The sequence below is a fragment of the Lathamus discolor genome, chromosome 1, assembly GCF_037157495.1.
Source record: "Lathamus discolor isolate bLatDis1 chromosome 1, bLatDis1.hap1, whole genome shotgun sequence".
NCBI lineage: Eukaryota > Metazoa > Chordata > Aves > Psittaciformes > Psittacidae > Lathamus > Lathamus discolor.
In genome coordinates this window covers 108,099,848-108,126,538 of record NC_088884.1, presented here as the reverse complement: position 1 = coordinate 108,126,538, position 26,691 = coordinate 108,099,848, and the positions used below count along the sequence as shown (strand labels likewise).

The 26,691-nt window shown below is 43.1% G+C and overlaps 1 protein-coding gene across 7 annotated transcripts in view; it reads left to right on the top strand.

Moving 5' to 3' along the window:
* The window catches only part of EPHA5 (EPH receptor A5), a 208,248-nt gene that overhangs the window by 146,817 nt on the left and 34,740 nt on the right, over positions 1 to 26,691 (top strand). For 5 of the 7 annotated variants that reach the window (XM_065689741.1, XM_065689721.1, XM_065689761.1 and 2 more), the window contains 5 exons: positions 3,519 to 3,621; positions 12,745 to 12,810; positions 19,662 to 19,729; positions 21,199 to 21,324; positions 22,378 to 22,563. In XM_065689741.1, the coding sequence (XP_065545813.1) occupies positions 3,519 to 3,621; positions 12,745 to 12,810; positions 19,662 to 19,729; positions 21,199 to 21,324; positions 22,378 to 22,563 (549 nt within the window). The remainder of the gene's footprint in view (positions 1 to 3,518; positions 3,622 to 12,744; positions 12,811 to 19,661; positions 19,730 to 21,198; positions 21,325 to 22,377; positions 22,564 to 26,691) is intronic. The other 2 variants (XM_065689771.1, XM_065689751.1) reach the window with 1 other exon arrangement.

The following is a 26,691-nucleotide window of genomic DNA, read 5'->3' as shown; positions in this document are numbered from 1 at the left end:
TGTAAGTTTCTGTCAAGTTGAAAGATGGTTTCTGTTTGTTGCCAGTGCCACAGTCTCGAGGCATTTGACTTGTGATCAGAAACCGGAAAAACACACGATGCAGGCACAGGACTTTGGATTGGCCTGTTAGAAATTCATGGGGTTTGATTTTAATTTTTTTAAACTGAAAATTCTTGTATTTAAATAAATCTGATCAGGTCTGAATTCTGGAGCACATTCTGAGCCCCACAGAGGCTCAGCTGCTCTTTTGCCTGTGCTCAGGCACAGCTGTGGGGAAATTCTTTTTGTCCCAATTATTGCAGAGGTGTCAAAGTAACTTTCTCCCTCAGAAAAGAGTGGGAATACGTGGTTGATTCCTGTGGGAAAAAGCCTATTTTCTGTATGTTTTCCTTGGAAATTTAAATTTGTCAATTCCTTGATTACTGTTATTCCAGTTCATTTAAAATTCATCATCTTTGAGAAGAGGATGCCAAGTTGTTTTTTCAATGCATGCTACCTTTGAAGCTGTAATAGATTTTAAAGGAGTCATTATACATGTGCAGATGTAGCTGTGGAGCCAGTGATTGAACTAATACAGTGCAAATTGCATCACGATGAAAACATTAATGAAGTAAGAATGGTCCATTTAATGTATTTCTTATTTTATTAACCATTAATTGTGCCTTATAAATAGCAATAAAATCATGTTATGCCAAAAATTATCCTGTACTATACCAAGGAGAATTTTGCTAGCAGTTGGAAAGTTTCTAGTATAGAGACATTTGAGTAATAGTGTTCCAGACTATTAATATAATATATTAAATATATGCACATTTCATCCCGTGCTGTCAGTACTTGCAATCCTGGTCCGAAAATAATGGCACTTTCGTGTCCCATCGTGTAAGTATCTGTGTTAATGAGGATGTTTTGAGGACATCACATGTTAATATCTTTAAACACCCAAGCCCCCTTTAGTCACACCCGCATCCCCATCTTTTTAGCATTTTAAAGACAGAGGAGTAGGTAATTCTCTAATACTAAGGAGCTGCCAGTGTAGTCAGAGAAATACCTGCTGTGTGGGATCTGGGAACTCTTCCTCTGTTGGACTTGAGCTCTGGCTGAAGCACGACTTAACCAGATGTTTAAATGGTTGGTAGAATTAAATGCATTATAAACCTCAGTATAATGCATGGTGCAGCTCCATTTGACATGTAAAATCTTTTAAAAGAAACAATATTTTTAATTCTTTTTTTTTTTTCAAAGGCCCAATCTAAAGTCAGTATCAGTGATGGGAGTGTGTGACCAGACTCCCACTGCTTTCCTGCACATCCTAAGGAATCTGGAAGCAAGCACAGACTGAAATCTCACTGCTACATCAGGGTTCAGATCTGAACCCCTTTTTAGAGCCAAAGCAAATTATTTTGATTCAAGCACAAATGAAAACCTTTCAGTGACTGTTGTGGGACTCAAAAACAGGTTCCAAAATCATTTGGACCAAGCAACAGGTTTTGTTTCCAGTTTGTGAGGTTTCTGCAAAGTTATTTTTAATGCACTTAGAGGAAATACGAAACAACAGCCTGACAAATGCAGTGGGGGGGGAAGCCATGACTTGGTTTGGACTTTTCTCTTTTTCCAGATTCTGGGTTTTTTTTACATACTGTTGCCATTACTTGCAATTCTGCAAAGCACCGCATTGCAGCCCCAGCTTTAATTTTTACTTTTTATGTGGGTGGAAGCTGTTGCTAGGTGTATCTGCTTACTGCTGTCCTCCTTTTGAAATGCCACCAAACTCATCTAGCCCTGATAAAACTAACCTGCCCAAAAGATGATTTTTCATTGGATTGGTGAACTAATCTAGCTGTTCTGCTGGGCAATATTGGGAGCATGTCATCAAGTCAAGGAGGGTTAATGCAGTTTCTCTCCAGCCTTAAAAGGCAGCGAGGTCCCAGCTTAGCTTATGAATTCAGGCTTTTTAGCTGCCATAGATCACAGCAAGATTTATCTCGCCTCCCCATACCTAGAGCTGTGCAAAAAAACACCAGTCACAGCTTAATGTTCTCCTTTAAATGTTTTTCTTTTTAATTACTTTGTCAAGAAAGCAATAAAACATCATCTTAAGGAGCCTCAATAAATTCGTGAGGCTAATAAAATCTCTGGATGATGGCATGAGTTTGGAGCAGTTAACATTAAATATTTAATGTATCATGGCCAATCCTTCTGAAATCATTTACACTGCCATAGCAGGTCCACACTGCTCATCACTGAGTGCTGAAGAGCTCCTTTATGAAGAACTGCTTGAAACCCATTGCAGATCAACATTTAATGCCATACCTTTTCATCTTAAGAAATAATATGGCACTACATTCAGTTATTTTATAGCCTCCATAAAGTTAATCCTGTGCTAAGGACCTGTTTTTACTTAAGTCGTTCAGTTAAAGGCTTCTTCAATGTGCAATCGATTGCTGCTGCTCACCTGCTGCTCCCCCGGGGTGGATGAAGCTTCGTCCAGGGTTGGCACAAGGGTAGAGCTATAATGAGGTTTTTCCCCGTGCAGCAGCAGTGCCTATGCCAGAGAGCTAGTTTTACAGGGAGGAAGTCGGATTTGTATCCTGGAGTGGTTAAATATATGCAGCTAAATAAGCCGGCAATGGAAAGAGCAGGGTGAGGTGACTTCAGTTCCTGTGTGGGGACCCTCTGGGGCATGTGGGTTCCTTGCCCTGCGGTGCAAAGCACTGAGATACAAGCGATGTTAGCATTTCCATTTCACAGGCTGCAGGAGCTTGCTCACCTGCTTTTACTTAATCTGTGACAAAATCCAGGTCTTAAACAGCTTTCCTGAGCTTTATGCTGGTATCTTTATCACAGGACTTGTCTTCTGCCTTTTGGCGTGAAACCTGTCTACGAGGCATGGGTGGGGGAGTTCTGCTTCCTTTAGCTGATAAAAAGACCAGCCTCTACATGTGTCTTAGCAAATTCCTGTATTACCGAGTGCACCTTCTGGCCATGTGATACAGATGCCACAAAGAAGTTGTAATTGTTTATAGCTTCTTATAGAATCATAGAATAGTTAGGGTTGGAAAGGACCTCAAGATCGTCTAGTTCAAACCCCCCTGCCATAGGCAGGGACACCTCTTGAAGCACAAGTAAGGCATATGTCTCTTAACAACATTCCATAAATGTTCTCTCTACAAAAGGGACCCTGTTAGGTTTTCATCCTTTATCTCTGTGATTTCTAATGCAGCCAATCCAGGAAGACGAACTTGAGTCTGCAAACTCAAAGGATGAGTTCTGCAACACTTTTGTTTCTGAATTCAATAACGAAATGCAATTTTGTTGGGGTTTTGGCTTGGGTTTGCATGTGTGTTTGGTTTCTTTCCAACCATTTCCTTTCCAAACTAGAAACAGCCAGTTAAGGGGGAAAACACAAGCCGTAAAGAAGTAGTGAACTGGTAAGACTTAAAACCTTGCCGGCAGCCTCACTGTGAGTGCCAACTACCATTTTAACCTTAATCTCCATTTTCTGTTTCTCATCTCAACAGTAGCTGCATCCAGCGACCAGAGCCAGATTCCTATAATTGTTGTGTCTGTAACAGTGGGAGTCATTCTGCTGGCTGTTGTTATCGGTTTTCTTCTCAGTGGAAGGTAAGAGAAGAAACTGTGTATTTATACTTCTCCAACTTTTGTAATAACTTTTATCTGACCAGCTGGTTAGTGCACTTTAGGTGAAAGCAGCGTGTGCGTGAAGCTGTCAAGCAGTAGCATTGTAGCACAGCACGAGGGTGGGCTGATTGATCTGTTTGGAAAGGCAGGAATGGCAAAGGCTTGCTCACAAATGTGGTTCACTTCCCAGTGATTTTTCATCTCTCGGTATACTGGCCCTAATTATTCAACTTGATTCTCACTGGAGTGTTTTCACATTCCTTTAAAAACAAGCAGGACATGTTATTACAGGTAAAATATCCTGAAGCCCATATGTTTACACTCAGCTCACAGGCAAAACTTGACTTCAGGAAAACACTTGCAGAGAAAAAGAGAAGAAACCCAGCTGAATGGCCAGATGCCCCAAGTTTTGGTCAAGTCTGCATTTCGTTTTTCATATGTAGGACACTAATGTGTTCCCCAATGCTGTTAGATTATACAGAGAGCTCCCATCCATGGAGGGAGACACTCTACTTAAAGCCATAAAGCAATCTTACTGACTTCTCATGTGCTTAAACATAGGCAAGTAATGAAAGTCTGAGCTATACCATCTTTGACAACTCTAATAGAAGTTGATGAACTTGGTGGTGAACAAGGGGTAGTGGTATTTGGGGAAAATCTGGCTTGTATCAGGATCAGTTTGCACTGTAGCACTCAATTTGTGTAGCAACCAGCACACAAGACACTGTTTTTCATATACTGCTTGTGTATTAGTAATTTTTTTTTAATGGCAGTAGTAAACCGGTGCGATGTAAAACAATATGAAGTGCATCTATTCATAAGGCTGAGCTTACTTTCAGTGCAAAGTAAACATTTATGCTTCTAAGTTATCCATCAGCCCACTGTTTCTTTCATGAAACAGATCTGTCTTTAGCTCAGCTCTATCATGGTGGCTGTAAATTACAGGATGTTTTAAGCGTAGTTGCAGAGGAACTGCACTGATACTGAGCATACTGGCTGAGGGTCTTATTTCCCAGAGGAAGTAAGGTATCAATCTGTGAATGCAGCACAGTGAAATCCAGCCAGGCTGAGCAGCAGTGTCCCCAGGCATAAGGCATTCATGGAAGGACAGAGTTATTTCCTGTCTTGAAAGGTAAGTGTGCTGCCAGACTCATCTCCACTCAAGGTCAGAGACTGACAGTCTCTTCCAGCTCAGCTGTTTGAGCTCTCGTTGTCTGCTCTGAGTGACTTATTTGGCTTAAAAATGGAAAAGTAAATACTTCTGTCTGCACAAGAAACATGCAGTGGCATGAGGGGTGTGAATGACCGTAGACCATTCACACCAGGGGCTTCAGGAAAGCTGTAGCCAGAAAGACTGGGCTGTGAACGCTGTAGGCAGGAGTTCAAGCCTGTCCTTAAGTGCTGGATGTTTTGAGTCAAATCCCTCCTTAAACAGACCCGGGGGATGTGGACTTTGCCCTCCCCAGCCTGAATGTGTGCTTGTATCAATGCAAACAGGAGGATGCACGCGTGGCCATAGGGAAGCTACAGATGTAATCTGGCACCTCTTCAAGGAGGAGTCCAAGGGGGTGAATTGTAGGTGGAGGGACATGTATCCCTCTGTGGCCATAATGCACTGCATGGCAACTAACAGTTCTTGCTCTTCCCTCAGTCACTGACAAGTGCTTGGGACCCAAAGGGGAAGACATGCCCTCGCAGGTCTTCTTTTTGCTGCTACCCTCTCTGGTCTGAACAAACAGTTTCAAAGCCTGAGCCATTTGTCACCAACTCTTGTTAGTTATCTCTTTCTGTTCTTTACTGTAATGGGCTTTCCAGGATGTGCTTCCTCTTGGCTCTTTATCTCTTGACATGCTTTTAAAAGCCCTTGTCTTCTCTGGCTAGAGTTTTACCACTGCGTCTGCTGCTGCCTTAATCTGCCTGACTGGTGCTCACACCTCTCTCCGTGGACCCCATGGAGCTTCTCCATGGTGCCACACTGGACATATGGGAAGGTGCAGGCAAAGGGAGCTGAGCTCTTGATCTATTTTTATCTTTTAAGCCCTTCCCCTAAACTGGGAAGTACCTCATCCCTCAGCTGGAGGTAGTGTGGAAGCTTCCAGTGTCAAGGTTTGGTCCATCATTAGAGAATTGGCTTGAGTTCCCATGAATTTTAAGGCTTGTCTGATGCGTGGAGTGACTTGTGAGACCAGAAAAATAAACCCTAGAAGCCAGAAAGCTGACAGCCAATTTGAAATTAAACAAAGCAAAACAAAAAAATTGCTCCTGTTTGGAAGTGAGTCACTCATGCTGCTTTGCCTTGGATGTGATTTTGAGACAATTCATGGAGCAAATGGTCACTCTCCTGCTGTGACTCTGCGGGGGTGATAAACACATTCCAAGTCACGGGCTAATCCCTTTCTGAAACTGCTAACCTGTTTCTGGAAGACACTTCCCTGTATCTTTGGAGTGGTTATGTTGTTCCAGTGCCTGGTTGCAGAGAGCTGAATTTCCTTTCCTATTCTTTCCCATACTTGCTTTTATAAAACCAGACATTTTCAACTCCAGGACTTGCTGCAGCTAGAACCAGCACTGCTTTCCATGCCAAGGAAGCTGTGCAAAGTCCAAGCTCTGTCTTTCCTGCTAACATAGGAAAGCAGGTACAGTCCTGTAGCAAAACTAAGGAGAAAAACCCTCTTGTTCTGCAGCACTGAGGACATAGCCTGGCCAGCTCATGCCAACAGGCTCCTTGTTGCTGGCTCTATGCTTGGGAGGCCCTGGACACCTCAGAATTAGGGTATTCCTCCCTAGGATTCTGTATGGCATCTCTTCGCACCTATCCTCCCAAATATCAGGCTGAAGTGAGCAGGGGCTTGAGACTAGTCCTGCAGTGAGAAGGGGATGCCCTTCAGTTCTCGGCATCTTGGAAAATATCTTCCCAGCTGTAGGACTCAGGAGTTTGCTGGGCTCTGCAGGGGTTTTATTTTCTGCTAGGTTCCCAGAGGCAGAAGTTTTTACACCTCTTCCCCTTTTTTTGCTTTCAAGTATCTCTATAGTTTTCTCGCTTCTTTTGAACGAATGTAAGTAACAGCTTGGCATTTCCCCTTGGCAGCTGGCCCTAAACCAAAGGTCAGCTGAACGGTAGTCACAGTGGCATTTCCACATGCCAGTGTCCATCTGTGGAAACACGCTGTGTCTGTAGCTGGAGGTTCCTGGGAATGTGAAACTAAGTGTGCTTTGCCCTAAACAATTAAACAGCGTTTCAGAGCTGATTTACTTGCAGATGTTCCAGAAAACTCTTCCTGTAAATAATGCATCCTCTGACCAAGGTCATAAATGGCAAGAAAAATAGCTGATCACTTTTTTAAGTTATCCTGCTCTTTGCATCAAGGGCATATTAATAATATAACGATCAGGATTACAAATCAAAAAGATTCACTAAATCAGACTGTAGTTGTCTCAGCAAAAAAGAGAAGTGGATTGAAAATCTATTATTAAACCAGCTACAAGCATTGAATTAAAGAACACGAAGTTGTTATTATCTTTGTTTTGTTAGGATTATGTGTTCTCAAAAGTGCAATGCATTTTACAGATAAAGCAAGGCTATAAATTCTGCTTTCCTAAGAATGCTTGAATTAGATGCTGCTTGATATCGTTGCTCCTGATTGAAGTATATATTAATCTAAAATCATTACAGACTTCTGTTTTGCAGTCTGTATCAGACAATGACAGTCACAGAGATCTTTGCTCTCAATCTTGCAAGGAACAATAAGGTGCCACAATTCTCATTGTGCCATCAGCCCCTTTCTTCCTACAAACTGAAGTAGGAAGCCAGGTTTGCATCAGCGTGGGAAGGAGACCCACTGCTCTAAAACGGTTCACCTTCTTTGTCCTTCAAACCAAACTCTCTTTACAAAACTGACAGGGTATTAGGGTGAGTGTTAAGAGACTGCTGGTCCTCTAAGCATTTGAACTTTGTACCACTAAACAAAGGCATGGGCTTCGACAGAGTAAAATGTGGATGCTATTAGGTCAATGCTTGTACATGTTTGGAAAAGCTACTCAAAATAACTAAGTGTACTGTGCATCTGCATTTATAGCCATTATAGATGACCTTTCCATCTCGAGTGATCTTCCAATGAACTATTTTCATAGAACTTAAGAAAAAAACAGTTTTGAAGCAACAAAACCCTGCCCCTCACCCTGTGTCGTGCATATACAGAAGGTCTCTTTCTGGCAAGGAACCAGCCTTCAAAAGACAAAGCAAAGACAAATCTTGCCATCTGGGTATTGGCAATTAGAGACTTCTGCACTGGAGTATCCATCCTTGACCTTAGCTGATTTAGACTTTTAAATATCAGCCCCTGTGGTGGCAAAGGGCTACTTTCTGGACACAAATATGTGCATCTTGTTAAAAGTGACTTTCAGGGAGTAGAGAGGATGAAAGGATTATAGCTTATATCCTAGGTCCTGAGCCAGAGTTTGCAACCCTCTGTGATGTGGAAGGTCAAAATGGATGAATTTTTCCACAACCTGCCCCCATCCTATTTTCCAAGATATGTCAAGGCTTAAAATAGTTTGCTTTTTTGGTATTTCCATAGGAAACAGGAGACAGTTTGTAGATAATGTTTCTCATAGAGAATTTTTCCAGCATGAGTCACAGTTTTTGTTAGTTGTGATTTTTTAAAGGATTTTTATCTACATTCTTCCCTGCTCTTCCTTCTTCCTACAGGACATTGTCTCCTGTGATTTATAGCCACTTTATGATGCCGCCTACTGCCAAATATTCCCCGTGATTCACCTGACAAGAGGATTTTATTGGAGAAGCTATTGCTCTGCCAAGTCAAAATTCCCATCCACTAAGAGCAGGAGGGTCTGGTCCTGCTTCTGTTTGGGTCAAGGCTTTACTACCACCATCACGTTAGCAGCCTCGTTGCTCTTTGGCAGTATGTTTTCCCAGTGATGAGTGTTAGCACCATTGGTATAAAGGATCCTTCACCAACAAGAAAAAGTGCTCCAGTGCACCCTTCTGTACAAGGTGAAGCCCTCCAAGGGCGGTGTGGAAATCTGCTGCCTGTATTCCCCATCTCAGCATCTTGCCTAGATTGTCTTGGCAAATTTGGCAGCTCCAACACCTTTTTCTTATTTATTCTAAACACATTTTGGCTTAGTGCATCTGTGCAAACACACCAGGCTCCACAAGCCAGTCTGAGCTGCTGCAGTTTCAAGGAGGTTTTAAGAACCCAGACTAATCTGCCTTCAGATGACTTTGGCCCAGACAGGTGAGAGTTGAACAAGTCTGTAAGCCCATGAGGCATTGCCCTTGAAAGGATCATTTCTGAGTTATTCTGGCAGCAGCCAAGGGAATGGAGTGGGATTGTCATGAACAGACGAGCAGGTGGCATAAGCTTTGTCTGAGCAGGGGAAATATGGGGCAATGCAGCAGTCAGTGATGAAAGCTCCTCACCTTCATTCAGATAATGCATTTGATGGCGTTCTGCAAATCTCATTTCCACATTAAGAAGGGAACTGGGTGGCCCTTCAAGCCGAAAATGGAGCCTGACTTCAGTGGTGGCAGCTCTAGGCTCCTGCTGAGCACTGATGAAAGCCCCTTGTGTACATAATGCCAGAGGTCTTTCCAAGGGCATTTCCTTCCCCATAGTGTTTGCATAGATATCGTCTGCTTGGGCAGTTATTCTTCAACAGTGCGAAGGAATGCTTTAACATGTGAACTAGGTATAGCTCAGCAGGACAATGAGATGGCTTCTTAAACATTTGTATAGTTCTGGGAAAAGTAGAAATATATTTCTGCCAGCTCACAGTGTGTAATGTTGCTGCTCTGATGTTTGAAGCAAGCATGTTTACTCTCAAGGTGCTAGGTGTAGTGCTGGCCTCCTGACCTGGAGTTGCAGGAAGCAATCATTGCATTGCTTAAGGCTGTATGCAGGATTAGAAAAATCTTCCCAGGCATCCTCAAGTATTTCAGACTCTAATTACAAGCCTCTGAAGAACATCCCATTAGAGCAGCTTATTAAAAGCAACAAACGAGGTTTTCATTCATCATGACTCTGAGTCTTCAACTTATAACTCTTAAAAGCCACAGCTACATAAGGCACAGCCTCTCTGAGATCTATCTAGCCACTAGAAATGTAGTTTAATTCCGAATGCTGTCTGGGTCATCTGCAGACTTGTGGTAAATTAATTACATTGATTGCAGGCACAGTTGTTGGCGCTCATCAAATATATACATTTCATTAACAAAGTATGTAGCCCAGGGTTTGAAATGATGCCAAGGGTGTTGATAAGTCCTCCTAGCACAGGTTTATTAAAGTTTGCTCTCTGGACAGTTGGGCTTGCAAACCACATAGGCATTGTGGGGGTCACCTTTGCTAGAACTGTATCAGCTTTGTGTGCATGAGATAGCTGGAAGAGGTAGAGTTCATCTAGCTAAAAAGTGGGGCAGTGCCAGCCGGCCACAGAGGTTCAGATGGTGCAGCTGCAGCTCCAGGCTCCTCTACATTGTCTTTGCCCACCTTGCAGCCCTTTTCTTGAAGCCAGGGCTCAAAGCAGGAGTCACATTTTGTTTCAAACCAGCTTGGCTTTTGGAGACGCTGCCACTTCAGCACCTCATTCTTTCCTAGCAAAGGCGATTTGACACTGTAGATATTTTCTCAATAACCTTAACTGGTGCATGTTACCTGGACATGTCATCTGTTAACGTGCAGCACATTGAAGGGGCTCCTGGCCGCCCACCGGGGCCAGAGGCAGTCCCCAAAGCTCTCCTTGTAGTCTGCTGGTCAATTTGATGATGCTGGAGGAGACTTTGCAGATAATTTTGATGTATACAGTGCTTGGTTCAACTCTGACTGCTCCCCGATACAGGTCAGCTTGCTGGTCAAAGATCTTAAAACCCCAGAAAGGTCTGGGTGTATTTCATTAAGCAGCAATCTCTTATCCTGCCACAGCATTTGATCTCATCTGGGAAAGCATTTGCTCTCATCTTCTTAGTTTCTAAACCAAGACCTGCGTGGAGCGAGAAGACTGTGAAACTCTGTCCCTACCAGGAGCCTTCAGCAGCCAGATGCGGTGGCCATGAGGGCACGGCAGGTTTGCTGCAGTTTAATATCCAGTTTTGTTTGCCTCGGGATTTTTATATTCTGCCATTTGTCTGCCAAATCAAGCCATCCTTTTAACACAGGCAGTAATAAATCTTCCTTTGTCTTAATTGTGCCAGCCAAGTAGTCCATTCACTTACTTAGCCAAGCACTTCTGGGATTGGAAAGTGAATTTTGTTGTCTGCTGATCCAGTTTAGTTTGTTTCTAACAGCTTTAGATTTCCCCTAATGTTACACCTCAGAGTGTTTTTCACCCTCAGTGCACAGCATTATGCGATGGCCATGCAGGCATGAGGTTGCATTTGACGTATTTTCCTTACACTTGAGCATTTTTTTCCTCCCCATAAAGGAAGCAAGTGAGATCTGAAGTGTTTTGCATTTAGTGCAGAGAACTGATTTTGTCTCAGACCAGCCCAGTTACTGATGAGGTGCTCAAAGAGTTTTGTTTGTGTAAAAAAGCAGTGAGCTCTTTTCATTTTAACATGGTGGTTGCTTTTCAGGTTAATTGAACTATGGTTTCACAACCCTTGACTTTTCTTGCTGGGTAGTGTGGGAAGGTCTGGTGACAGCAACCATTAGAAAATGCCTGGGGGAAAGGGCCTCCTAGCTAAAATGTAAGCTCAGTTGACAGAGCCATACTGATCTTCTGGAGACTGCCGGTTCCCTGCGCTCAAACCCTGCAAAGACAAACCCAGAAAATAGCAAAATTAACTCGAAATATATAATAGTTGAGTTCCCTTTGTGTGCTTTTGAGTGCTCTCTAATCAATAGAGAGGTTTGTGAAGGCTGAGCTGGTCCCATATTAGTACGACTGCACAAGCTAGGGCATTATGAAAATACAAAATATTGTCAATTATGGTAAAAAAATATTGGCACTTTGTTTAGAAAATTAGCATGTTGTTTTGCTGGTGCAAAAGGAGCTTAGAGAGACATTCTGCACCAGTTCTAATTTAAGTAAGCACATAATCGAGTATGTAATTCTGTAAACCATCGCATGCCTGAAGTTATTTTGAAACATAATTCAAGGCAGTGCAGTTGCAGAATGTTAATTTTGTCTAAATAGGCTATTTTAACATGTTCTGGCATTGCAAGTTGCACTTTATAAAAATCTGATGGGCACAATTTTTTTTCAAGAATGAAATGTTATGATGATTTGAGAAGTGATGAGTGAGATCTTCAGCTGACTCCAACCAGAGTATGTCTGCACCATTGGGCTGCTGCTTGTATGTTGTACTGAAGTTCTTCCTGTTGTTTTTTCTGCAGTGTGTTCTTTTTCAGGATGAATTACCTTAATAGACTTGGTAACTTAAAAATTGTCCATGCCAAGTTCTGTGAGAAGGATAAAGGTCAGTTACTGAGGTGGAGCTAACCTTGGGTTGTGGACTGATGCCAGATGGACTCACGCTCTGACTGGAGTAGAGTAAGGGCTCAGCAGCCTTCAAAAGCGAGCTGTGGATGCACGCAGTACCTTTCTACTCACCGTATTGAGTTTATTTAGACTGAATGCTCACACACAGCTTATCCCACTTCTTCAGATATATAATGCACACGCCAAAAGCTTCACTGATACAAGGAGATCCAGAAACAGCTGTGTAGTTGAGTACATGCATAAGGGTCTGCGAAAGCAGGGCTTCCATCCATCCAGTGCTTTTTTTGTTAAAAGAAATTGTACTATACCACACACACACCTGTGGAAAAAGTCCCTTTGCCTGCTCCAAGGCAGATGCTTAAGTTTAAGCACATGGGTGGCCTCATTAATCCTAACAGTTGTACTCAAGTACAGGAAGCACATGGTTAATTGCTTTGCAGGACTAGGATCCATGCACTCTCCCCAAGGCGTTTTTCCCTGTCAGTAGCACATGCCATGAAATTCTTGCAGCCCAGGGTGTTAAGGTCCAAATAATAATTGCAATAAGATGATAGAAGTTCATATAGAAATGTTGCAAAATGTACTTTCACCTTGCCAGGGCAGTGGGATTATTCCTTATCCTGGGCCTTTTTGTTTGCTTTTCAGTTGCTGCGATCATGGCTGTGGGTGGGCTTCTTCTCTGCGTGCTGTTGCCTATCCAAACCTAACATGGTCAGTGTTCCCACCCATGCTGGCTCCTATTTCGTGTCCTCCCTCCATGTTTTCTGTGCATGGTCTGCCTTTCCGTGCCTTTCTTGTATTGGCCTGGAAATCGCTTTCTCTTTTGATCTCTGCACCCAGTTTGTCTATCTCAACAACTGGAAATAGCATGACCTGAAGCAGAGTGTGTCTCCAGCAAGAGCAGGGGTCTCAAGGGGAAAAACCCACCAAACTAATGTGTTATGCTGTGCTTGATCCAGACACTGCACCAGCAATGTCACGTGTCATAATAAAACATTGCATAAGCTGGACACATTCTTCTGCTTCTTGTCACCAAAAGGGTCTGGGGGAGGTAATGAGCCCTCAGAAAGGAGGTGGGAGGCAGGTGGGAGTGGAAAGGTGTTTTGTGGCATGTAACATGCATGTCAGTGAAACAAACAGCTTGTCATCGACACACGTGTCGATGTATGACCTACATGGCAATGACGTGATGCTGTTTGCCAATGATACGCTTCAGTAGTATTGGACATATCCCTGCGAGCATCGAGAGCTGTGTATCCGTGCTGCATGCTGCCCTGTTCTGCCACCATCTGAGCTGTCTCACCAGATCCTGCTCTCTTGTACTCTCCCTCTTTTATAACTAATCAAAAGAAGAGTAATTTTAACTTCTGTTGGTTTGACTGGACGTGAGTTGAGTTGCTTCCTGAAAGGAATATATTTTAGGTCTTTCAATGAGCTGTAATCTGTGCAGCCAAAGATCTTCTTAAGCCTTAAGGAGATTCATGCAATCACCATCCCCATCAGATCGCTGCTTGAGACCACAGAAGCATTGAGATATCCCATATGTGCTGTGCAACTGGGAAGAGTTTGCAGCATAGCTGGGTGAGAGGTGTGAAACTCTTCTACTGTGTTTTCTGAAGGATGCTGAGGCTTTATATGGTGGGAGCTGGGTGATGGTGCAGTCCCTGGCTGTGGGGCACAGCAGTCATGAGGGCAGATCTTGGTGCCTTAATGATAGGACCTTTGGGTTCTCTAATGCTGTATTTTGGCTCCGTCAGAGGCCTGAACCAAGCAGGAGTTTGCAAATGCAAATCTCAAAGGCCTAAACCAGGAGTTTGGGTTTTTTTCCTGCCTGTTTGAGCATTTTTAAATTGGGGGTTTTTGTGACTTCTGAGTGCTTAAGAGCAGTGTTAACAAGCAAGGAAGCTCAGCTCAGTGTTAGGCTGCAAACTATTCTTCTCGTATGTGTGGTCATTCCTGCAAGCAACGACTGTGCTACAAGAAAACCTCCCAGTACTTCTGTTGTCTGTTGTGCCTGTGCCACTACTGCACAAGCAGTCCCTCAGCGGAAGTCATGCTTCACATGTGCTCAGCAAGACTCCCAACCAGAGAGTGGCAGCAATGGAAAATACTTCTTAGACCAGCAATGGACTGAACGGCTACAAAGAGAAACTTGGCTGACCTGGAAAACACTCTGTACAAGTTTCCTCCTAAGCTGCAGAAACTGATGTAGCAGCAGGCTGGGAGGGGAAAACGGGAAAAGTGACTACAAGGCACGGATGCCATCAGCTGTGCTGTGGGAAGGCACAACAACCTCTTTAGCGAGATTTATGGAGATCACTTCAGAGGGAGCTTCCTGCAAGAAGGGGAAATGGCATCTTGTTTATTTTCAATTGTTCTGGTGGTGGCTTTGGAAGGTGAGGAGTGATTCAGTGTGAAGGCAGGGAAAGACTAAAGGCTAAAAATATCACTGCTGGAACTGTGAAACTTCCTTTGTAAGGCATCCAAGTTAATCAGAGGTCAAGGCAGAGTAGCATTGTGTAGAGGGGGACAGCAGTGGCTGGGGAAAGCTGCTGCGAAGGCCAGTGAGCCTGCAGTGGTTTTGAAGGGACCCTACCTCAGGGCAGTTGTCTAGTGTATCTTTGAACTGAGATGAATGTCTTAGCTTGTCACCTCAAGACCTTTTACTGCTCTTTTGATCCCATTCTCCAAATTATAGGACTTTGAGAGTAGATAAAGGAGTTGAATGAGTCATATTCCCAGCCTGCATGGGTGGCTCCAAGTTACTCCAGGTGAAAGGTTGGTCCAGCATGATGGAAGTAACTCCTTATAGACATTTAAAAATGCAGGAGGAAAGTGAACAGAAAAATGGGAAACAACTTCTAGTATAAAAGCTGTTCGTTTTACACCAGTCTCTTGAGTATTCCCTGGTTTTGCGGTACTGAATACTGAATTGCAAGCAGAAAAGGTGAATGCTGAACATAGACCAACATTGCTAGAGGTAGACTTTTGCCTCTGTCTCCCAGTATCGGTGTTGTTTATCCAGGCTAAAGCTATTTGCTGAACAAGTTATTGTCTCCAGACCCAGAGCTAAGGCGACAGGATCTTTGCCAGATGGACGGATCCATTTTTGTTTGTTCCTCTGGGTGGAACACGGTCCTGCCCTGCAACACGTATGCAGCCTTATTACTTTAACATCTTGGAATCAATGGCATGAAATGAGCATTAACCCCTTGTAAATGACAATCCTGCAGTTCTCGCATATCTCCGGTAAAATGACAGCTCAGGATGGGTTTGATGCGTTCCTCAAAGTTGATTTATAAAAGATGTGCTTCTGAGTGAAGGTCTGGCCCCTGAAGAGCAACTGGCATTTTGTCTCTGTTTCAGAGAAATGCACAGAATTCATTTATCTCATATTTAAGAGAGTAAATACATGAATGATTCTCTGCAGAACTGGGATGGGAGATTGCATGCTGCTTCAGGACACAAGCCATTCAATGATACTGACTGCATCTAGCAAGGTGAGGTCCCTTTCCTCACTGGGGATGTCTTAAGTGCAGTCCCCTGTGCATTTCCAGTAACAGCTTGGCTGTGTGCTGAAATGCTTTGGCCTATGCCTATAAAAGAAGTATATAAAGACTCTCCCACATCACTTACTAAGGCTTGGATGGCCAAGGCCCAACTCCACAGTTCTCTGACTGTGTCCTGTGTGGGTTGTGACCAGTGTGGTGGCCGCAGCTAAGAAGAGGAAACCGCTTCCCTTGGGTATTCTGTGGTTTTGGGGAATGCCTTGGGTGGCTGAGGGACCACACTCCACCCGGTAAGGGCACCCCAAAGCACAGGGTCAGACACAGAGTATCTTCATCAGTCCAGGGAGAAAAAAACATCTTCCTGCCTCATTTCTTGAAGGATTTTTCTCCGTGAGTTGGCTTCTGCCATTCAAGGAAGTGGTCACTGGTTTCCCAGCTGGATTCTTCATCTTTCTACCTGTCTGTTTTATATTTTATAAACCTATATAGGGATCATTTTACAATTTCACTTTTATAATCTGCTCCATAAATATTTTATGAGCTGCCTGCCAATCTGCAAGTCGTTTTTAAATAAGACATGATGCCTTAAGAATATTTAAAGTCTCACTTTCTTTCCCTCTGATACTTTTATTGAAAAACAGAGAGCTGTGCAATGAAGACATCTGCTTTCTAGATAGAGAAACTGGGACAAATCCACAACAGGAGTAAATGAGTTGAGATTCAGGTGTGCTACTGAATTGCATTAACTCTTTGTCTGAGTGTTTCCAGCTCAGTGGGAGACGAAGCAAGTGTCAGGATCTTTATGCTTTTGCTGTACATGGTATAGAAAAGTTATAGGAAATCTGTGGTTTGTACAATGACAATAAACTACAGAATGAGTCTTCCATCAGGAGGCAATTGACACTCGCAGCATTTCCAATAAATATGAAGAGCAATGCACATGCAGAAATGGATTGTTTCATAAACAAGTGGGTGTTTTTTCGTTCCCCAAAATACATTGCAAAGCCACAATATTTAGATACTTTTATCTGCCAGTAAGATTTACACCGTGAACCAGGACCGTTAACCTGAAACAGCAGATTTTCATGGTATTTAGTTGAGGAGGAAAGGACAAAAAATAGTTGTGTGTGTTATTTAAAGCATCTGAAGGTCAAGAAGGGAAGAAGTGCAGTTTATCAGCATGTAAATGGCTTGTTTCTCTGGGTAGTTTAAGGAAGTGAGTATGTAAAGCGTGCAAGTGATTGCAACAGACAGGTTTTGCAGCAAGCTGTTAGTGACATCCAACTGTTGCTTGCTGTTTGCAGTCCACTTGCTGCCATTTCACTTCAGTGTGTCTTATCAGAACTTTTTTTAATGATGCTCTGGGGGTCCCAGAGCCTTATTTCATATGCTAATGTGATGTGCTGCTGTATGTATGTGTTACCTAGCTTGAGAAGAAGGGACAGCCAGAGACAACTGATTCACACTGGCTCATAGAGTGTGTCCCTGGGCAGTAAAACATGGACCATTGTGCGTCAAGGCATGCTTGTGCTCGGATCACTGAATGCTAGCAATGTCATGTTCCCCGTTTCTCTCTTCTCTGTCTTCATGGTCAAAGAACCAGCAGATGCTGATAGTAAAAAAAGTAATGTTAGAAAGCTTATTTATAGGTTAAGTACTCCATACATGAGGAAGTGGTAAGGGCATTTGCTCTGAAAAGGCAAACAGAAGCAGTCTTGTATATGTGCATTTGGTAGAAGGATGGATTGAAACAGTTGTGCTTTTCTTAAGAGGAGAACTGCATTATATGCCTCAATCCAGGAAAGTACTTCTGTGGAAAATGGCTTTAACTTTTGTCAACTTGCAACAGAAAAATCTGGGGCTGCCAGTGGGAATTGATAATAACACTGTAGTTTATACAGTTTAAGGGGAGGCAGTATGATGAAGAACCCATTTTCACCCAAGGGTTGTGAATACCAAAGCATGCTTTTAAATGACCCTTCCTCCCAGGATCAATGTGTACAACTAATGCTTAGGTTTTTACTTAATTAGGCAGGACCCCACCTTGGGGAAATGGCACTGCCACTGCTAGAGCAAGGCGATGAGCACTGACATGCAAATAACTGAGCCTCACTGCCGCTCTCATAGGTTTTGCATTCAGTGTGATGATCTCTGCTGCTGAAATCATGCCCTGCATGGATAGATAGCCTGGCTGTTTAGCAAGTGCAACCCGTTTGTCTCTCTGCCTGTGTCCCAGGCCTGCCTGTCAGCCTCCCTCTTTGTTTTTTGCACCTTGTCTCAATCCATTCCCCTGCATTTGCACAACCTTTGCAGACTGTTTCTTCCTCCTCTCCCCTTGGCGTAGGTGTCCCCTTCTCCCCAAGGTAAGTCTAAGTGCCTGCTCCCCTTCCCTGGAGTAACCTGAGGAGCTCATGTTGCTTTTCCCCTCTGTCTGCCCAGCTCTGCTGGGGCCAGCCCAGCAGCGGTGCATACGTCCCACTGTGTTGGGGCTTTTGTTGTAATTGTGATCATTTTACAGATCCAGTGCCAAAATCCTATAGCCAAAAGAATGCTTGGCCCCATGCATCCAAGCAGACAGCAGTTCCTTGTAATAGGACTTCATGCTGAGGGCATGTTTCATGCAGATGCCTATTACTGCCTATTCCTAATTGCAGTTTTGTTTCTGCTAATCGTATGCTCCTCCTTGCTGTGAGTGATGCTGGAGTGCTTGCATCCCCCGTCTCAAAAATCACGGGCAATGGAAAAGACTCAGAGTCTCTCAGCTTTAAGTGGTTTCTTGGTAATCTGAGGCTTTCTTTGAGGTGTGCCAGCTAGCAGTCCCACTGTGTGCTAGATGGGTTGTAGGTGTCTACTCCAGGTTTTCCATTCTACCAGGCAATGTCCTTCTGTCTTATGTTCATGCAGTTTGCTTTAAGGTCAGTCTGGTTCCTGTATCCAGTTATCACATCAGGTCCTTGGAAAGACTGGCATCATATATGCATGTACGTGCATCGTACATACCGCATTCCATATTTTTAATGTGCATATATATGTGAGTATATAGCAGTTTTTTGCCTATGCAGTTACCCTGTGGCTTCTTACATGGTAATCTTAAGTGAAGCAAATCTCAGAAATACCACCAAAACATTCAGTTAATGCTAATGCAATAACATTGCCTAGAGAACCAGTGAGAAGAGTGAAGGTCGAGTCAGGGAAGAGCAGCCAAAGGCTAATATGAGGAAGATGCCCTGGGGAAGGTATGACTCTCATATGGCTATGGTTGCAACTCTATGTCTAGGATTCAGTAGCATCCTTGCAACTGCCTGGTGCTAACATGAGAGCAATCAATCAGGCAGTGACTGCATGTCTTTTTCCATCTTTACTGGTGCTGGGCAGAGGGGGTTGCATGAATGGTAGCTTCCCTGCATAGACAGGAGACGTGCAGAAAACCCCTTCAGAGCCAGAAATACATAGGAGACCCTTGAAGGCACTGAGGCAATGGTTTGGTTTTTGTTGGGTTTTTTTTTTTTGCTTTATAAGCCATTATTTTGCATGTGTTTAAGGTTTTACATATCTAATATTTACACAGGGCTTTTTTCTAAAGTATGAAAATTTAAATTTCTATTCAAATGGATAGTGGATGGAGGGGAGCATGCAATGCATACAACATGGTGCCTGCAAAAAGCTCTGTGGTCCAGTAGATCTTGCTTCTGTGATTCTGATGTTTCATCCCATTCCCCTTCCAATGTCCTTCCTGTCCTTGCCTTCTTGTCTTCTTAATAGTAGTTGAATTAGATGTATAGTAGAGTGAAGTTGTTCAGAATCATCTGTGGGATTTGGAAACACAAGTCCAATTGAAAATCAGTGGGCCTTGGGCCCTAAATCCCGTTAGGGAAATTGCAAGTAGTTGATGAGCTAAAACTGGGACAGCAGCAATACAGCTGCTAGAGAGGTTGGGTTTATCGCTGCTCTGGGGTTCTGTGCTTTGTGTGATTTGAAGTAAAGAGCAGGGTTCTGCCATACATGAGACAAAAACACTCTTCTGTTTGTTTGTTTTGGTTTGGTTTTTTCCAGGAGATGTGGTTATAGCAAGGCTAAACAAGATCCAGAAGAAGAAAAGATGCATTTTCATAATGGCCACAGTGAGTAAAGATCAAACACACACGCATGTGTTTTTGACTCTCAGTAGTAGTAAGACATACAACTGAGAGGGTTTCCTTTGTTTTGGTTTGGGGTTTTGGGGAGGATTTTTTGTGTTTTGTTTGTTGTAAATTCTGGGTTTGCTGATAATTCACAGAAGATTTTTTTGTTCTGCTATTTTGTAAGTCCACATCTGCCCCTGCTCTAAGCTCCATGGAGAACTGAACATTTGAACAGGCCTTGTATGTGCCCAGTTATCCACACCTGTACATTTCCAACAGATCTCTCTAGCGAGATATTTTGTTCTGTCTTCTGTCTTTGCCGTGTGACCCAAGGTGCTATTAATTTTGCCCAGTCAGCGCATAACAACTTTATGTTTTTCTGGTCTGGACTTGTCGGTCCAGAATACCTGCTTGAAACCCTTACTCCACCCCCGCCAGCCATAAGGACCAAACCCACATTTACTCTTTGCTTTGGATGTCTCTGCAGAGGCACGAGAAGTAATGCCTACATCTTGCTCCTAGGAAGTTTTCAGAAATGCTGTGTTAATGCCCTTGTATATGAAACCCTCTGTGGTGATGCTAGAAAGTACAGCTCATGGTTCCTATCAGACCTTCTGAACACCCAAAGCCAGGGTTTGAAAAGCGTTCCTTTGTCTGGTGCTGTGGGATCTGGGGATGGCTAACAGCAAGGTGCCTTTTGGGGTGGAAAAGGCAAACGCATCTTGTGAAAGTCAAATTTCCATTAGTGCTGTGTAATGAAGGCAGCAGGAAGCAAATCAATTAAAAGCCACAGTGTAATGTAGCTGTCTCATTAGACTGATGAGCAGTTCTTCATGTGAGTAACCTTAATGATTGTCAAAATAAACTTATAATATGGATAATGAAAATGAAAATAGTTCTTTTTCCTCTCATGTCCTGGAGAAAAAGCCTGCTATTGATTATATTTATACTGGTACAACCCACAGGATTTGCACTGCAAATATTCAGTTCATTTAAATCTCAGTAATTCCGTCTGAAATAATGTGGCTGATTGATGAGCTAATCTGTGACTAGTAGGGCATAATTTATTGCAGGTCTTCATCAACACCCGTCTATCCAACTTGCTCTGCAAATTGTTCACTTAACTTTTAGATTTTTGCACTTTTCCTTCTGGCATACCCTTTCCAGATCCAGAAAAGGGTCCTTTTGTACCAGTCCCTGGACCAGCCCTTTACACAGCACTGAGAGGGAATTTTAGCTGTGCATCATTCCAGCTCAGCAGTGTCATGTGCTTTTCTAAATACAATGAAGTTACATGTATGTCACAAATAAACTGAATGTCATTTTCCAAGAAAGTTATTTTTTCTATAGAAATAACATTCCCTGCTGCAGTTTTCCTGCTTTTCCAGCAAAGTGCAACGGACAGGAATGTCTATTGCCCATCTTCTGTCATGCCATGTGCCATTAATGCTTTTAATTTGTGTTTCCAGTTAAGCTGCCTGGAGTAAGGACCTACATTGACCCCCACACCTATGAGGACCCTAACCAAGCTGTCCATGAGTTTGCTAAGGAAATTGAAGCTTCATGCATAACCATTGAAAGAGTTATTGGAGCTGGTATGGAAATGCATTTCATGATCCTTAGCAGCATAGAGGGTTGGCTTTCTTAACGCAAGAGACCAAGGAATGGTCGTGAAATACTTGTGCTGTTAGGTACCCTGCAAGTGATGGGGAGTATGTTCCAGCTGAAGTGTGAAACAAAACCTGCCATTATCTGCAGTTTTGAAATTCAGGGACTGAACTGAAAATGGCACAAAATGGTCACATTTGGGCCAAGCTGAGTTGTTTTGATGGATGCTAAGGGTTCAGGTTCTTTTCACCATTTTAACCTTTTCCTCCTCCCCATTAAGGTCAGTCTCGAAACAAAAAGTAAGAATAAGAAGTCAACTGCAAAAAAAACCCCACAAGCCAAAGTCCAAAGCTTTCAACTTCCTTGGTTAAAAGAAGCAACTCCCATTTTCTTTCTAGTTAAGCTGTTCATTTGGACTCGCATCCAACCTTAGGAATATTTTCTATCCTCTGAAATTATGGTTTTGGAGGTAATTTACTGTTCACCAGAAAAAAAAAGAAAAAAAAATTCCATTTTGGGTCATAAAATCAGAAAGGGTTTATAGTCCATAAAAATATATGTTGCTGTGAAAGGCTAACAGCATTCCATCTATGTAACTTACTAAAGGAAGGTTAAGAAGCAAGTGGCTTGTGTTTTACGCAAGCTGTCTACACAGGGCGATGATATAGGATGTGACAGGACTCTTTCGTCTACTAAACAAAATATAAAATTAGGAACAACCCCAATGGACTGTGGAACATAGCTCTTTAAATATAGGAAAATGACTTTTTTCTTCCTAGTTTGTTTTTTGGGTTTTTTTTTGTTTTGTTTTGTTTTGTTTTGTTTTTTTTTGTGCCTATGAGTTACTTGGCTTGTGGTACACTGGATGTTTGAGAGGGCGATCACTGTGATTTTCAGCTTTCCACATCCGTGACTGTGGTACAGCCCTGCGTGCTTTTGATCAGTTGTCTATTGGGGCTGGACTGCTTGCTGTAGACGGACACGTGCCCTGTACTCCTTCAACATGCTGTGATCCCATTCTTTCTGATTTTGTTCTGAAGGTGAATTTGGGGAAGTCTGCAGCGGGCGGCTGAAGCTGCAGGGAAAGCGTGAGTTTCCAGTGGCTATCAAAACTCTGAAGGTGGGATACACGGAGAAACAGAGGAGAGATTTCCTGGGAGAAGCAAGCATCATGGGACAGTTCGACCACCCCAACATCATCCACCTGGAGGGTGTTGTAACAAAAAGTAGGTACAAGTTCTGTGGACTGCTGTTCTGGAACTCTGGCTGATGGGATAGTTGGGTGAGGGGAGTAAGTAGGACTTGGGTAACGTGTTTGACTGTGCCTTTCCTAATTTCTCAAAAAGCAGTGAATTCTCTTTGCCTGAAATGTCATACTCTGTAGGTCTAGACAAGAACAAGTTCCCCAACATTGTAAAGAGGTTTTGTGCCCAAAGGATTTTGGTGTTCTTTCAGCTAGAAGGGATAGATAATGGATAAACCGGTAAGAAACGTAAACTCCCTCTGCAAACCTTGCCTCACTTAGGCATGACGTGCATGGCTTAAGAGGCAGTCCCTCTTCAGAGGCCCCAAATTAAATGAGACAGAAATAGGAGATGATATGGTTTGCCAGCCTCAGGCAGTGGACAGGTGATGGAGACGGCAATAAGCCTGGGATGTCTGAATGCCTGTGGAGTGTACTGCGTGACTGCTGCCTCGCAAGTAGTTCAGCAGCACCTACTGCCTGCAAAATGCAAAAGCATTTTGAATGCAGTGATGCTAAGCCACCCACTAAGTTTTTTGAGAAGGCTTACTTCTTATTCCTGCTTTTATTTGTTTGCTTTTGAAACCACGTGGGCTCCAGGGTGAGCAAAGATGTGCCAAGAAGCTATTTCCCTGGCAGGGAAACGGGGAGGATTTTGCTACCAGGAGTCTGGGAAAATAAATAAATATATTAAAAAAGAAAAACCACCAGCTCCTGATGATTTCCAGCCATCATATTTTGAGAAACTACTGAAGCAAAGCCCACAAGAGGGTAGTGCTGAGCCTTGTGATCACTCACAGGGCATGTGAGCAAGGACAGAAGTTTTCCTTTCCAGAAACAAGGAAGAAGAACAGCAGTGTAGCTGAAGACAACAGGACTGTGTAAAGCCACAATTAAGGCAAGCTCCCTCTGGGATCTGCTCGTGATGCCCATAGTTATAGTTGCTGCTGATGCTGGCATATAGATTATGAGAGGGGTTGAAGGCTTGGGGAAAATGTGAAATGGCTGGCAAAACATGCAAACATGAGAATTACTAAGGTCTGACTACTCAGTTAGCAAAATAATCTTCCATAGCTTTCGCAGCCCAGTTCTTCTGTAAATTACTGTATTCATTAAAGATAAGGGCAGAAGAATCTCTTCCCTCTTGTCTTCATGATTGGTGATGTCAGAGCTTACCTACTACTGTTCAAATGCTGTTGTTTGGGGCCATGTGGCTGTGCTTACTACTGTTTGTCATTCATCAGAGGCAGCATCTCCGAAATCTGCTATTTTGCAATAAAAAGCCTTTCCTTGCATTTTTCCTTAAAATTGCATTTCCTAAAGCTTTCAAGAAAAGAAAAAAATAACCTAGATAGGTTTCTCCCCCCAGATTTGAATAAATATGAAGATCTCTCAGGGTCTCTCTGTATACCTCTTAATGCATAAAAGCTCCCATTTCTAGCCCTGCAGTGATGCGGGATATTGGGCAAGAAGCCAGTGATGATTATACTTCCATAAAAGCTGCTGCTGACATAGGCTTGAGTCTTTCTGTCTGCTGAGACCTCAGGGGATGGGTGGGAATCCCACTTTAGAGAGGATATGCCTCCCTAGTGAGGTTTCTTTTATATAATGTGGCTGTCTTCTCCAAAGGCCATGGAAATGCTGAGAGTTTTGCTTCTAAGTTGGACTTGGGGCAACTGTAGTTTGGATGCAAGGACACATATTCACCATGAGCTCCTCATTAGCTGAGTAAATGCTTGTTTACTGCACTCAAAATTTTTTCCATCAGGCATCTGGAGCATCTTGCCTGCTTTTTTATTTTCTTTCAAATGGACCAAAACAGCTTTTATGAATCCCAGACTATGCTGCTATCTCCAAGTATTGTTTAACTTCTTTTTCCCTTCAGTGTTTTAGTCATTGGGCTGTTGTAGATTCAGATCTTTAGGGTAAAATGTCTTTGCTGCATTATGATTTACTTTGGAAGTAAATTAAGTTAAATTGAATTAGGCCATTTTTAATTCTGAATGAGAATATCCACGCAGGGGCTTAATACCATTTAACTAATCTAGTTCAAATGCACACCTTAGTTAATTTGGAGTAATCATCTTCATTGTCCCTGTGCAGACAAGCCCTTAGCTATTTCTGCTTTATAAAGGTAATGATAGTCCTGTTTTCATTTGAATCCTTTTGGTTGCAGTGAAGGTGTATGCACTGCATTATTATGCTGATATGAATGACATTTACACACATTTTATGGCCCTGTAATGCCAGGAGGGAGCCCTGCTGATACTGAAAATCAGCCCAGTGCTTTAGAAGGGCCAATGCTTAGTTTTAATTTACTTTGTTGAAAAATACTCCATTTGTATATTTTATTTCCATGCTTTTGGATATGGGGCTAATTTATACCACAATTACTGTCAACCTGCAGCAATCAGGTAATGAAACATAAGTGCCAGAAATCCTATTTTCTTTTCTCTGATGGCAACCAAAGGCAGGAGTCTGAAGGAGGTCCCCCAGAATGGTCATGTAACAGGATGCTATCTCTCTGCAATGCTGCCTTGCAGTGTCAGAAATAAGGGACCTCATGCTACAGTTGAGGGTTTGTCATGGTTTAAGCCCAGCCGGTAACTCAGAACCACTCAGCAGCTCGCTCATTCCAACTCTTTTTCCACCCCTTCCTCCTGAAGGGATGATGAGGAGAATTGAAAGAATGTAACTGCCACGAGTTGAGATAAGAACAGTCCAGTAGCTAAGGTATAACACAAACCACTGCTGCTGCCACCAATAATAATGATGATAAGGGAAATAACAAGGGAAGAGAATACAACAGCTCACCACCTGCCGACCAATACCCAGCCCGACCTGAGCAGCAACCTTGCCCTTCCAGATAACTGCCCCCAGTTTTCCATCCTGGGCATGGCGTGGTGTGGTATGGAATACCCCTTTGGATAGTTTGGGTCACGTGTCCTGTCTCTGCTTCCTGCTGGCTTCTTGTGCCCCTCCTCACTGGCAGAGCATGAGGGACTGAAAAGTCCTTGGTCAGACTAAACATTACTTAGTAACAACTGAAAACATCGGTGTTACCAGTGTTGTTCCCAGGCCAAAGTCAAAAACGCAGCACTGCACCAGCTACTAGGAAGAAGCAAAATGACTGCTACTGTTGAACACAGGTGTGGTGGTTTAAACCGATCCACACAGGTCGTCCCCTCACCCCCCCACCCCGACCCTCCCCGCTCCCGGAGGGATGGGGAGGAGAATCAAGAGAATGTAACTCCCACGGGTTGATATAAGAACAGCCCAGTAACTAAGGTACAACACAAACCACTACTGCTACCACCAGTGATAATATTGATAAGAGAAAATAACAAGAGAATACGATACCACCGCCAAACGAGTTCAACCCCCCCGAAGAGAGAGTGTGCCCTTCCGGGTAACTCCCAGTTACCTCCCTGGGCATGACGTGCTGTGGTATGGAATACCTCTTTGGCTAGTTTGGGTCAGGTGTCCTGTCTCTGCTTCCTCCCAGCCTCCCCTCATCCCCAGCAGAGCATGAGACTCACAAAGTCCTTGGCCAGAATAAACATTACTTAACAACAATTAAATCGGTGTTATCAGCTCTCTGCCCAGGCTGGAAGTCAAAACAGAGCTCGCACCACTTACTAAGAAGGAGCAAAACGGCTACTGGTAAGCCCAGGACACCAGGACAGGGTTTCATGTCTCAAAAAATGCAAAAAAAATTGAGGTATACCTGGTATTTTCCTTCCCTGTGTATTTACTGATGTGTTTGCCAACCTATGGGAACATTACATGAGATCTCTCCTTCCTCTTGCATGCAGTCCATGTGCATAGACAGACGGCTGTCATCCTTGAAGATGGGGTCCATTATTTCTTTTGGGAATTAAGGGTATTTTTCATGTCCCCAGGGTGCATTTCTCATATAAAAAGTAATACTTTCAGGAAGCTTAGAAGCTCAGGCAGAAACAGCGATATTACCTTAAAAGAACTGAAGCAGCTTAGGTCCATCATGCTGCAAAAATAGTATCTGCACAATGAGTGTTTTGATTGACAAGTTTACAATTACCTTTATTATGTGGACAGTTAAGCAGTAAATTAGGCAAATAGTTAAGATAAC